This window comes from Bubalus bubalis, chromosome 10 (assembly GCF_019923935.1).
Source record: "Bubalus bubalis isolate 160015118507 breed Murrah chromosome 10, NDDB_SH_1, whole genome shotgun sequence".
In the NCBI taxonomy this organism is placed as follows: domain Eukaryota; kingdom Metazoa; phylum Chordata; class Mammalia; order Artiodactyla; family Bovidae; genus Bubalus; species Bubalus bubalis.
Window position 1 is genome coordinate 80,798,917 of NC_059166.1, and position 12,893 is coordinate 80,811,809.

The following is a 12,893-nucleotide window of genomic DNA, read 5'->3' on the forward strand; positions in this document are numbered from 1 at the left end:
TTTTCAAATTCGTTTCCTATATAGGTTATTACAGAATATTGGGTATAGTTCCCTGTGCATATAGCAGGTCCTTGTTGATTATCTATTTTATATATAGTAGTATGTATATATTAGGAGGTTGGGATGAGCATAGAATAAATCCCCAACCTCCTAATATATCCCCCAACTTGCACCTTTCCCCTTTAAGCCTGATTATTTTCAAAACCTCAGAATGACTTCATAACTCTTATACTGAATCTATACAAAATTTTTTTCCTCCTGCCCAAAGATTCCCAATGTCCCTATAGAAACTAGACCATGTCTTTTTTTTTTTTTTCCATTTTATTTAAATTTATTTGGTCATAATATCCTTTTTTTTAAAATTTTATTTTATTTTTAAACTTTACATAATTGTATTAGTTTTGCCAAATATCAAAATGAATCCGCCATAGGTATACATGTGTTCCCCATCCTGAACCTTCCTCCCTCCTCCCTCCCCATTCGGAAAGTGATTTGGTCTTGCTATTTCCACTACAGTGAAATTTATTTTAGTACTCCACATTTCCACCCTGGCCTACGTGCTTTCTCCCAAGCCTCTTCATCTGTCATGAATGAATCTCTTGTATAACTCTCCTGAGTACAACCTTTCATGCACATTTTCTCCCTCTCCCATAACCCAGGAGGTCTGGAGCTCTGCCATGGTATTAGAGCTTCAGCTTAGGACTAGACTCGAAATGCCAGGTTTCTGGTGCCATTAGAGATTGATGCTGCTACTGCTAAGTCACTTCAGTCGTGTCCGACTCTGTGCGATCCCATAGACGGCAGCCCACCAGGCTCCCCCGTCCCTGGGATTCTCCAGGCAAGAACACTGGAGTGGGTTGCCATTGCCTCCTCCAATGCATGAAAGTGAAAAGTGAAAGTGAAGTCGCTCAGTCGTGTCCGACCCTCAGCGACCCCATGGACTGCAGCCTTCCAGGCTCCTCCGTCCATGGGATTTTCCAGGCAAGAGTACTGGAGTGGGGTGCCACTGCCTTCTCCTAGAGATTGATAGTTGGTGCCTAATGCTGGCTTAGTTATATTTCTTCCAGATCACTAGATGCTAACCACTAGATACAGCCCATGGGCTCCAAATTAACAAGGTCAATGTATTTTGAGTTGATCTCCAAAAACACCGACTATTCTTTTAAACTTCAAGTTGGATAAAGCAAAACAAATAAGAGTAGCTTTTATTTGTGTGATTTTTTTATTCATTATTTTCTAACGTCTGTTAGAGCTACAAAGGCAAATAATTTAACACACTGTCAGGGATGAATGGCAATTTTAAAGCAATTACTAGCTGTTCATTAAAAGGAGAAATTGAAGTAGTTTTTTGAACCCTTTTTTTGTGTTTGAAAAACTTTACTTGAAAATAAATCATATTTGATATGTATTTTCTCTAACTGTAGCATCAAGTTTTTCAAAATATGAAGCAGATGTGTGTGTGTGTGCATGCTAAGTCGCTTTCAGTCATGTCCAACTCTGTGACTGAGAAGGAAAAAGTCACATAATATTGTCATTTATAGAACATCATGTTATATTTGAAAATCAATTATTTGTTCACTTAATTCTGTGATAATCTGTTATTTAGGTGAGTCAGGGTTAACTGGTAAATTCAATATATAGTGTTATGAAAAATGGTTACCTTTCTACACAGCTTTTTAACTTTAAATTTGAATCCTTATTTTTTTTTTTGGCTTGTTTTCAGTCCAGCTTTTTCAAAGTTAGACAAGTAGGGTGGATCCACACAGGTGTTTGGCAGAGGAGGGTATTATGAAATTTATCCTCCCTGTCTCAGAGTCGCATTATGTGGCTGGCTTTAGTGCCTCCTGGCAAGCAGAGATTTCAGGTATCCATACTGTAATGTGGTATAATGCCAAACTGTTGTCTCAATTTACCTTTGGAACAAAGAAGAAAATTGAGATTCCTAAAATTGTACAGTATATTGTTTTAAATATAGGTACCCACTGGGTATGTTCCAAAGTTTAAAGTTTTGTTTTTTCTGAATGTAAAAGTAATATGTACTCTTTATACAAACTTCATACATTACAGAAGTATAAACTAAAACAAATCATCAACAATTTTGGAGCAGAGTTTTCCAAGTTAAAAAAAAACTCTATCCATTTAGTATTCAGTATTACTTTTTGTGTTTTAAAGGTAGATCCTGGCCTTAGTAGGCTGAATTTCAACTCTTTAAAGTCAGGGTTTAAGTCTTTGTTGAATTTGTTACAATACTGCTTCTGCTTCATGTTTTGGTTTTTTAACTCTGAGTCATGTGGGATCTTAGCTCTCCAACCAGGGTTTGAACCTGCCACCCTGCATTGGAAGGTGAAGTCCCATCCACTGGGCCACCAGGGACATCCCCAGTATTACTTTTAATATGATATTCTTACTACAGTTAAACTAATACATGGTTCCTAATAGACCCCAATATCTTTGGTTTCTAATAAATAATTCTTTCACTGCTGCTTGTTAACAGTCTATGAAATGAGCCTCATTTAGTAACCTCCTAACTACTTAAGATAATTAAAGTATTGTAGAATATTGTATGGAGAAGGCAATGGCAACCCACTCCAGTACTCTTGCCTGGAAAATCCCATGGATGGAGGAGCCTGGTAGGCTACAGTCCATGGTGTCGCGAAAAGTCGGACGTGACTGAGCAACTTCACTTTCACTTCTCACTTTCATACACTGGAGAAGGAAATGGCAATCGACTCCAGTGTTGTTGCCTGGAGAATCCCAGGGACGGGGGAGCCTGGTGGGCTGCCGTCTATGGGGTCGCACAGAGTCGGACACGACTGAAGCGACTTAGCAGCAGCAGCAGAATAGTGTATTATAGCTAATTTAATATTCTGGCACTAATGTGTATATTTTCTATAAACTGTCATTTTTCAAAATATTAAAAGAATATATACCACATTAAATCACATTGAAAACAATTTTAGAAAGCACTTTGAAATCTTGTATTCACGATAATGATCGGTGACTCCAACATCTGATATACTGAAGATATAGTAAGGGTTGGGGTCTGTATCTAAACTGAACTATGGCTTAGCCTCTAGTTTACTTTTCTGGAATAAATTTTTCTCAACTTGTTTCCTTATGCACATTTTCAATCAGTGTCAATAACTTGTATGTATCAAGTGTACCACCCACTGCATATTTTAGATGATCTAGTACCCTAAAAAAAGTGATGGGAACAAGGAGTCTAATAGATTTCTTCACACTATGTGGCAGGTTGTATTTTCCAAATGGTTGCAGCAAATCTCCTATCTACATGCTCTTCTTCCAGTGTGGCTTTGGTACTTCTCCCATTGAGATAGGTTTTTGTGACTACATCAAGAGAGTATGGAGAAGGGACAAGGGTAAATAATCAAAAGGAAGAGCTTTTTTTTCTACTCTGGAATACTTGTGCTGGAAGTCTTCAATCTCCAAACAAGCAGTTTGACTGCCCTGAGGCTGCCGTGCTGTGAGGACCCAAATTAACCCAGAATGAGAGACCCCGTGGAGAGAGCCTAAGAGTACTTGAACAGAGGAAGACAAAGAGAAGTGTCTGGACAGCCGTCAACTACTCTATAACCTACCCCCTTTTCACTGGAAGCAATGATATAGACTTATTCTTGACAATGATGGGAGGTAGTTTTTATCTAGGTTGAGTTAAGCAAATGTAAGGAAGTAGTCAAATATTAATTCAATGAATATGAATAGCAAAAATATCGAGCTGGGTCTTTTTCATAATATATGTAACTTTATGTTTTAAATAATACAGTTAGTATGTGTGTGTGCTCAGTCTTGTCCAACTCTTTGTGACCCCATGGACTGTAGCCCACCAGGCTCCTCTGTCTATGGAACTTCCCAGGCAGGAATACTGGAGTCGGTTGCCATTTCCTAGTCCAGGAGGATCTTTCCACCCCAGGGATTAAGCCCATGTCTCCTGCATCTCCTGCATTGGTAGGTGGATTCTTTACCACTTCAGTCACCTGTGTGTGTGTTAGTCACTCAGTCATGTCTGACTCTTTGTGACCCCATGGACTGTAGCCCTCCAGGCTCATCTGTCCATGGAATTCTCCAGGCAAGAATATTGGAGTGGGTTGCCATTTCTTTATCCAGGGGATTTTCCCGACCCAGGGATTGAACCCACGTCTCTTGCATTGCAGGCAGACTCTTTACCAACTGAGCCACCAGGGAAGCCAAACAATACAATACATGCTATTAATGCACGGAAATGTTATTGACAGTATATATAATTTTACAAGGTGCTAAAACATTATACAATGGTACAATCCAAATGAGTATTCATCAGAGAACAGTCTCAATCAAATTTATGCCATTCTGTAGGAATATAGTAAGCAAATTTTTCAAGAACAGTTTGAAAACCAAGGATTATTTGAAATGTTGAATTTTCTATGTCCAATTCTGGTGGCTTATTAATTATTTCTGGATAAATCTTTTGCTAAAGAGGAAAGGATCTATGCCCTTTATGCCGAAGACTTAAAGACGACAGTCAAATAAATACTTGTGAAAGAAAAGTGTGTATGAATAAATGGATCATGAAATAAGTTAGAAAAGTTGTTTATGTGGAGTTCTGGAACAAAGAAGTGATGGGTTTCACAGAAAAGACCAAAAGATGTAAAATCACCATTGTTATGGAGTTGACATGTGAGCATTCATATAAGTGAATTGCATATTATATTTAAATATAAAAAGTTCTGTGGAGAAAAGTAAGGAAGACCTATAGAGAGTAAGGAAGATGTGTAAAGGAAGAATAGTGATTGCTGTATTCCATGGCATGGTTAGTGAAGGCCTCAGATGACAAATGACACTTGAGCAAAGACTTGAAGGGATTGAGGAAACCATGTAGATATGTAGGGGACAAGTGCTCCAGAGAAGGACTAGCAAGAGCAAAGGCCACGAGGCAGGGATGTGTGTATTCTGTTTGGGGAAAAGTAAGACAGTCACAGTCAGTTAGAACAACAGGAAAGAGGAGCGGGGAGATAAATGTAATAAAGCCACAGAGATAAAGGGACTGGAACAGTTTCTATGGGGCCTTATGGGTCAGCTAATGACTTTGGCTTCTACTAGGAGTGAGGTGGTTGCCATTGGAGAATTTTGAGCAAGAGGATTTAAATTTAGAACTAGTCTTTATTTTTAATTTTGGGATAGAAAATCTGAACTATATTTCGCATTTGGGAATATTCCTGTGGGGTTTTTAAGGCCCAGGTTGTATGAATGCCCTTTATGTATGTAGTGAGATAGAACAATTATTATTTCAAACCAGATGTGGCTAGAGTTGATTCTGCCTTTTAAAGCAAATGATATAGTTCATATCTACTGAGAAACAAATGTTTATATTATTATTGTATTTCCCCAGGGTATATAGAAAGATTACTCATGGAATATTAAATTGGAACTTGTCAGACATTTTATTCAGAAATATTTTATTTTTAAAAAACTTTAGGAAGACTCTTTTATTCTTTGTATGATATTTCCAACATTATGTGTTAATGGGCTTTTAAGGGGAGAAGGAAATGGCAATCCACTCCAGTATTCTTGCCTGGACAGAGGAGCTGGCAGGCTAGAACCCAAAGGGTAGCAAAGAGTTGGACATGACTGGGTGTCTAAGTGTGAATGCACAGGCTTTTAAAACTAGCATGGAAGCATTTGTTGTATTATGGCTACGAAAAATGCAATATGATTTCTAAATCATTGACTTACACATGAACTTTAGGAACATAATTCAATACCAATTTGGAAACTGCCTATACAAATAAGTAATGTTTTTTTGTTTTGTTTTTTATGTGAACCATTTTTAAAGTCTCCATTGAATTTGTTACAGTATTGTTTCTGTTTGATGTTTTGGTTTTTTGGCTGCAAGGCAAGTGGGATCTTCACTCCCTGACCAGGGACTGAAACTATAACCCCGGCCCTGAAAGATGAAGTCCCAATCCTGGACTACCTGGGAAGTCCCAGGTAGGAAATGTTAATGGTTAACCTTCAGTAGACCAAGTGGTCTTAGATTTTTCAAGTATGGAAAAGAAGATTTTAATTTAAATATAAAACTCAATTTAGTTTTTAAAAAGTTCAAGTATGTTTGCAGCAACTTGGGTATATGCATCTATCATTTCAACTGTAAATTTTATAAAATCTAAGTAGAGAACAAGTACTTCTGATAAAAATTTGGTGTCAGAATTGAGATGTGCTTTATGTATAAAATACACATTAGATTTCAAAGACAGTACAAAAGAAAAATGTAAAACATGTCATTAATTTTACATTGATAACAAATTGACATACTCATATTTTGGATATAGTATTAGGTTAAATAAAATATATGATGAAAATAAAATTCAACTTTTTTTTTTTACTTTTAAAAAACTTGGCTACTTGGAAATCTTTAAACTATATATACAGCTCACATTACATTTCTTTTGGATAGCGCTACTCTAGACTATTGGTTCTCAAAATGTGGTCCCTTAGCTACCATCAATATCATCACCTGGGATCTTGTTAGAAATGCAAATTTTGGAGCTCTACCTCCCACTTTACGAATCAGAGACTCTGGGGGTGGGGCCCTGCTTTAAGGAGCCTTGCAACTGATTCTGATGCAAGCAAAAGTGTGATAAACATTCTTCTAAACCAGGGGTCTGGAATTCTAATTTGGCTGCAAATTAGGATCATCTGGGGACCTTGGGGCACAGAATCCTGGTGCTAAAGTTACCACCCAGACCAATGAAATCAACAACTCTGGATCCAGTCAAGAGTGTTTTTAAATCTCCCCAGGGGATTCCAATATGGGAAAAAGATTGAAAACCACTGGCCTAGATCCTTGATTTTTAACCTAGGGCTACAGGAGGCCCAACCATGCTTTCTTTCCAGCCTTAGGTGTGTCTGCTTGGTTCTTCACCCTGCTCACCCTGGAAAGCCCACTGCTGTGATTTTCCTGCATGGATGGGGAGATACAGGGTGGGGGTGGGCAAGAAGCCTTTGCCGGTATCAGAAGTTCACATATCAAATACACCTACCTGCATGTGTCTGTTAATCTGTTACATTAAATGTGAACATGGCTGTGCCTTCTTGGTTTGATATTATTGGGCTTGATTCAACAGGAGGATAAACTTGGAATTAAACAGGCAGCAGAAAATGTAAAAGCTTTGATAGAGCAAGAGGTGAAGAAGAGTATTCCTTTATTCCTTTTAAGATTATTATTTTGGGTGGGCCTTTATCTTTGTCCACCACTGTTACCATTCAGCAGAAACTGGCAGGTATCACTGCGTTCAGTTGCTGCCTTCCAACAAGGGTCCTAACAGAGGTGCTAACAGAGACGTTTCTGTCTTCAGGGTCATGGAGATTGCTACCTTTAAGTTGCTCTAATGGTCAGTTCTCTTACTGTAGAAAAGTTAAAAACATTGGTAAACCCAGCCAATGTAACCTGAAAAACCCAGTTCATGTCACCAAGAAATGATGGATATCAAGCAACTCTTTGATAAACTCCCACTTCCAGTTGATTGACATCATGAAGAGGCATTGTGAAGAAGTATTCAGCATCATTGTAGTCGAGTATATACCTTTTCCTGTGCCCCATCTTGAAACTTCTGATGTTTGCAATGTTAAAATGTTTTTACAGATACATACATACCAGTGACACAGACTAAATAATGTCTTCTTTTGGGAGATTTATGATCTTCTAAGTTTCTGTGCATGTATAATATGATCCAGAGCATACTAGTATTGAAATAGGTGAAACAGCTAGCTTCTTTTTCCCAAATGTAATTCAGCCAAATACTGCAAGCACATTTTTATTACATCATTTGAAAATTATTAGTGTGCTTAATGAAAACTTTTTCAGGTATAAATGAACAGTTATAAATGATGTATGCATGTTCTGACTCAGTCTATGGATTTACCCCAAAATTATGAAGTCAGCATGCAGCATTTGTATTATTATATATGTTTTCATATATATTTAATGATTGTAATATATAATAAGAATGAAGTGGTATTACATTATTCCTAACAGTAGAGAGAATGCTTTTTAAGGGTTAATAAAGAGGGATATTACTTTCTTCAAAAAAAGTTGTCTTCTATGGAGCTCTAGACATTCTGTAGGGTCCCCCTAGAGCAGGGTTTCCTAATCTCCAGGATCTAATGCCTGAGCTGATGTAATAACAGAAATAAAGCGTACAATATATGTAATGTGCATGAATCATCCTGAAGCCATCCCCCCATCCCAGTCTGTGAAAAAATTGTCTTCCATGAAACTGGTCCCTGGTGCCAAAAAGGTTGGGGACCACTGCCTTAGAGGATTGGGCTTTTGCATAGACTTCTGTTTTCAAATAGATTAAAATAAGTGTACAAGGATTCCCTGGTGGCTCAGTTGGTAAAGAATCTGCCTGCAAATCAGGAGACAGGGGTTTGATCCTTGGGTCAGCAAGATGTCCTGGAGAATGGAACGGCAACCCACTCCAGTATTCTTGCCTGGGAAATCCTATGGACAGAGGAGCCTGGAGGGCTACAGTCCATGGGGTCACAAGAGTCGAACATGACTTAGTGACTAAACCACCACCAAAATAAGCGTACATCTCTTTAAAACCTTCTAGTGAAATGACTCACGTACCCATTTCACCTATTACTATAACACTCAAATACCAATAACTAATAGCTTGGTTCATCAGGAGTTCCTTGGAGTCAGGTAAAGTCACCCCAAAATATGAGGACCAGGGGAATCTGCAAATCTTATTCTATTAGTTTCTTCTCATGTATTTATCTTCCTACAGTTTGCTGCCCTTGGAAGCCTAAAACAGCTTTCCTTTGTCATGTCATTTCTCTACCGATTTCTTGTTCTTTGTTGAAGATGATGCATAGGCTGCAGTTCTAGGCTACTTGCTTTAGCCGCTCTTCATTTCAGTTTTCTCCTGGGTAATGTGTGCTGTGTGTTTTAGTTAATAAACTCTTTTTCTTTTGTTAACATGTCATCTTCTTAGAGTCCCAGCTGACCACCTAGGATGGGTAGAGATCAACTGTTGCCACCTCCATGTGAGCACTTATTCAAGTCCTGTTCTCACTGCAGTATGTAGGTAAAAAGTCAACTCTTGCCATGGTTGCCAATTACACTGGGGCTGGCCACGTTTGAGTCAGCTGTTTTTTAAAAAATATTTATTTACTTGGCTGTGCCATGTCTTAGTTGCAGCACACGGTATCTTCAATCTTTGTTTTGGCATGTGAACTCTTAGTTGCGACATGTGGGATCTAGTTCTCTGACCAGGAATTGAACCTGGGCCTCCTTGTATTAGGAATCTAAGCCACTGAACCACCAGGGAAGTCCCCCCACTGCCTACTTTTGATTCTGAACTTGTAGGGTCAGCCACTCTGGTAGACTTTCTCTTAATATATTGAACAGTGGAATTCTCAAAATTAGAACCCTAAAAGGTCAAAGTTTTTTGCTTCATACAGAAACAAACCAAGAGTCAGGCATGATAAGATATTCAACTTAAAAAAAAATGGAACTTATTTTACATAACAGTAATGGAATTGGGGGCAGGAGGAGAAGGGGACGACAGAGGATGAGATGGCTGGATGGCATCACTGACTCGATGGACGTGAGTCTGAGTGAACTCCGGGAGTTGGTGATGGACAGGGAGGCCTGGCGTGCTGCGATTCATGGGGTCGCAAGGAGTCGGACACGACTGAGCGACTGAACTGAACTGAATGTGTTTTTGTGTGAAGAAATACAAAATCATTTACTTAATATCACAAACCATCATAGAGCTACATCTTTTTCTGTTAGATTATCTTTTATTCTCATGAAAGTTACATTTGAAATGTTACATGTACTGTTAGGTATTTCCTGAATTTTCTCTGTGTGAAACCTCAACATTAGGTACGAATGCTGTAATCATACTTAAATATGATTGCAGTTCATTGTTCATCAAACTTGGGTAACAAAAAATCTGATTTTGATATAGTATTCTCACAGAGCATCAGAAACTACACTCTACTCCCTTGTTTGTGAATCACACCCATTCTTTGATCAACGGTGTGTAAAGTGACTGTAGTTTCTCACAAGGAAAATTCTAACAGAAGTTTTTTTTCTGTTGTTTGGTGGTTTTTTTTTTACACGTTTTTTGCAATAAAACCTAACTTTACAACCTTTAAAAAGGACTGAAAAAGTTGGTGTCCTTCCTAGTTGACATTTAGGTGGAAAAATAGGTTCTCTCCAGTAGTTTTGGTACTGCACATGGATATACAAAATGGCTTCCCCAGCTAGGCCTCATCTCTAGAGGGGTGGAGGGTTGGAGCTCTTTTCAAGAGAGAAATAAATGTAATGGAAGAGAGATGTGAATTTTACCTGCATTGGCAGGCTCGTGTAATCCCTCTGTAATAATGGCTTGGGGGATAAGCCCACAAACTCTTTGGGACTACTCTGTATTTACATCAGCTTTTCTATCTGTAAATATATCACAGAACTAGGACTAGACAGATAATGTGTGTAAATTTATGTACTAAGAGCTGTGTTATAATAAGGTTCTGTTGTACTTACAGTTTTATCTCTTTTTCAGTATCTTGTTTTGTTTCCAGGCCTGTCATTGAACTGTTTTTGTCTTCCATAAAATTCTTTTAATTGTAATGTGCCTGAGTTAATTCAAGAGAATGAGTTTTGTAAAGTATACCTTCTTCTCAGATGTTGCTGGGTTAATTATTTATGTATTATAGAACTCACAGTGAAAAGTGTTACTGAAATGCAAGGAATCAAAAGAATTCTGTGACACAAATATTCCCTATTAAAAAGCAACTGATTCTAGATAATTTAAAGGCCAGGACTAAGAAACTGCTGGATATACGTGTGGCAAAAAACACTACTGTAACAAATCTTTCTGGTAAGGAAAAGTAACATAATTAGAAATAAAACTCTTTGGTTGAATGTCTAATTTATGGATATATAAAATCAAGTGTGTTGCTGTGTTGTGCTAAGTTGCTTCAGTTGTGTCTGACTCTTTGCAACCCTATGGACCATAGCTTGCCAGGCTCCTCTGTCCATGGGATTCTCCAGGCAAGAATACTGAAGTGGGATATAAAATCAAATACTGAATCCCAAACACACCTTTTTATACAGTCATTAGGTAGGAACAGGGCAGAAACCAGCCATCCTATTAACTGAAAAGGAAACTGGGGCCCAGAAAGCTTTTAGTGTGTGCCGTGTTGGACACCCCTTTTGCCTGCGATATGACTACTTCAACATTCCTTGAAACTTAACGTATAAATATCAATAACAGAATTCCAGCATTGGGAGGTCTTTTACTCTGACTTTCTCGGTTTACCAAAGAAGAAACTGAAGCCCTTAAAGATTGAGGGCTTTATTTTCATCATTCAGAGGGGCAGGTTCTTAAACATCCTGGTCTCCAGAACTTTTAGGAACAACATTCACAGGAAAAACGTGACTGTTCATTGGGATCTAACATTTGCACCTTGTCTTTTAATGAAAGCATTAAAATAAAATTCCCAGGGATGGCACTCTCCTCTCTGGCCTTTCTCCCAGTTCTACCCGGGGCCGAGGCTTTCTGGGTCAAGGTTGGAAGCTTCCTCCGGCCCTGGCAGGCATCCAGAATGGTGAATAGAGAGTTTGGAAGCGTCTGATAGGAGACGCTTAGATGAATTAGATGAATTAAAGATGAAGTCTAATTGTCATCGGTCAGCTGAGGTCTTTTGCAAAGAGCCCCCCTGTCCCCACCTCCCCACCCTGGGTCTCCCTCTGTGCCTGGGCAGCCGTCCTCCGCCCAAGGCTCTGGGTTTCCCATCCTTTCTCAACCTCCCCGCGGCTGCGGCTGCGGGGGCAACCTTGGCCTGGGGTGATGGTACCCCGGGCCGGGCGGGGAGCCTGACCTTGCCCCCTGCCCTTTGGGTGCTCCATTGGAAGCACGTCCCGCACGCAGGGATGGGCCGGGACGGTGGCGACTGTAAACCGATGGCGAGCGGGGGGACCCTGGGTGTGTGGAAGGGAGCGGCGCCACCCGGGCCTCGCTTTTCTCCTCCTCCTCCTCCTCGCTCGCCGCTCGCCAGATCGCCTACCATGACTCAGCGCTTCTCGCAGGCTGCCCGGCTGGGGACACCGGCTCCTCGCCGGCTCCTCCCGCCGCGTCCACCCCCTCTCGCCACCCACGCCCGCCCCCCGGCCGCCGGCCCTTTCTCCGCGCCGCCGCTGCCGCCGCACTCCGCGCCAGCGTCCCGGCAGCATCCGCCGCCCGGCCCGCTCCCACTCGCCGCGCACGCTCGCCCCCCGCCATGGAGCCCCGGACCCCTCGCCGCCGCCACACCCCCCAGCGCGGCTACGCCGTCACCCGGAACCCCCACCTCAACAAGGTGAGCCCGCCTGCCCCTCCGCGGTCCCCGACTCCGTCCGGCTCACGGGCAGCAGCACCCCGACCCTCCCCCGGCGGCGCCGCGGACGCCGCCTCGCCCCTCCGCCCGCCTCCTCGCCCCTCCGCCCGTGGCCCCCGGGACGCCCCCAGGGGCAGGCAGACCGGCGGGCGGCCTCCGGGGCGACCCCCCACCGCACCCCACCCCACCCCGAGCCTCGGCGCTGGCCTAACGGAGGGGCCGCCGGGGGCGGAGGTGCGGGTACCCTGGAACGTGATGGGAGGCCGGGGGTTTGGCTCGGCGCCTCGGCATCTCGTTTGGGGAACGCAGGGGATGTACAGCTTGTTTTTAAATACTTCTCTGCTTCTCCAAAAGCCAGAGCCAGGGCAGAGAAAGGAGTGGCAGCGAAGGGCGTGAACGGTTGTTGTCTGTGAGGGTAGCAGGTGGGCTGCCCGCTGGGGCCTCGGGGTGCCAATCCAAATAACGAGGTCCCAATCCAAATAACGAGGTCCGCTCTGGGGTGCCGA

At 41.5% G+C, this 12,893-nt stretch overlaps 1 protein-coding gene and 1 pseudogene across 1 annotated transcript in view; both read left to right on the forward strand.

Moving 5' to 3' along the window:
- The first annotated feature begins 5,948 nt into the window (after positions 1 to 5,948).
- On the forward strand, positions 5,949 to 8,481 carry LOC102403239 (annotated as a pseudogene).
- Positions 8,482 to 12,204: 3,723 nt separating this feature from the next.
- Positions 12,205 to 12,893, forward strand: part of ME1 (malic enzyme 1) — a 221,658-nt gene continuing 220,969 nt past the window's right edge. Inside the window, exon 1 of the mRNA XM_025294822.3 lies at positions 12,205 to 12,369. Coding sequence (XP_025150607.2) covers positions 12,292 to 12,369 — 78 coding nt within the window. The 5' untranslated portion in view covers positions 12,205 to 12,291. The remainder of the gene's footprint in view (positions 12,370 to 12,893) is intronic.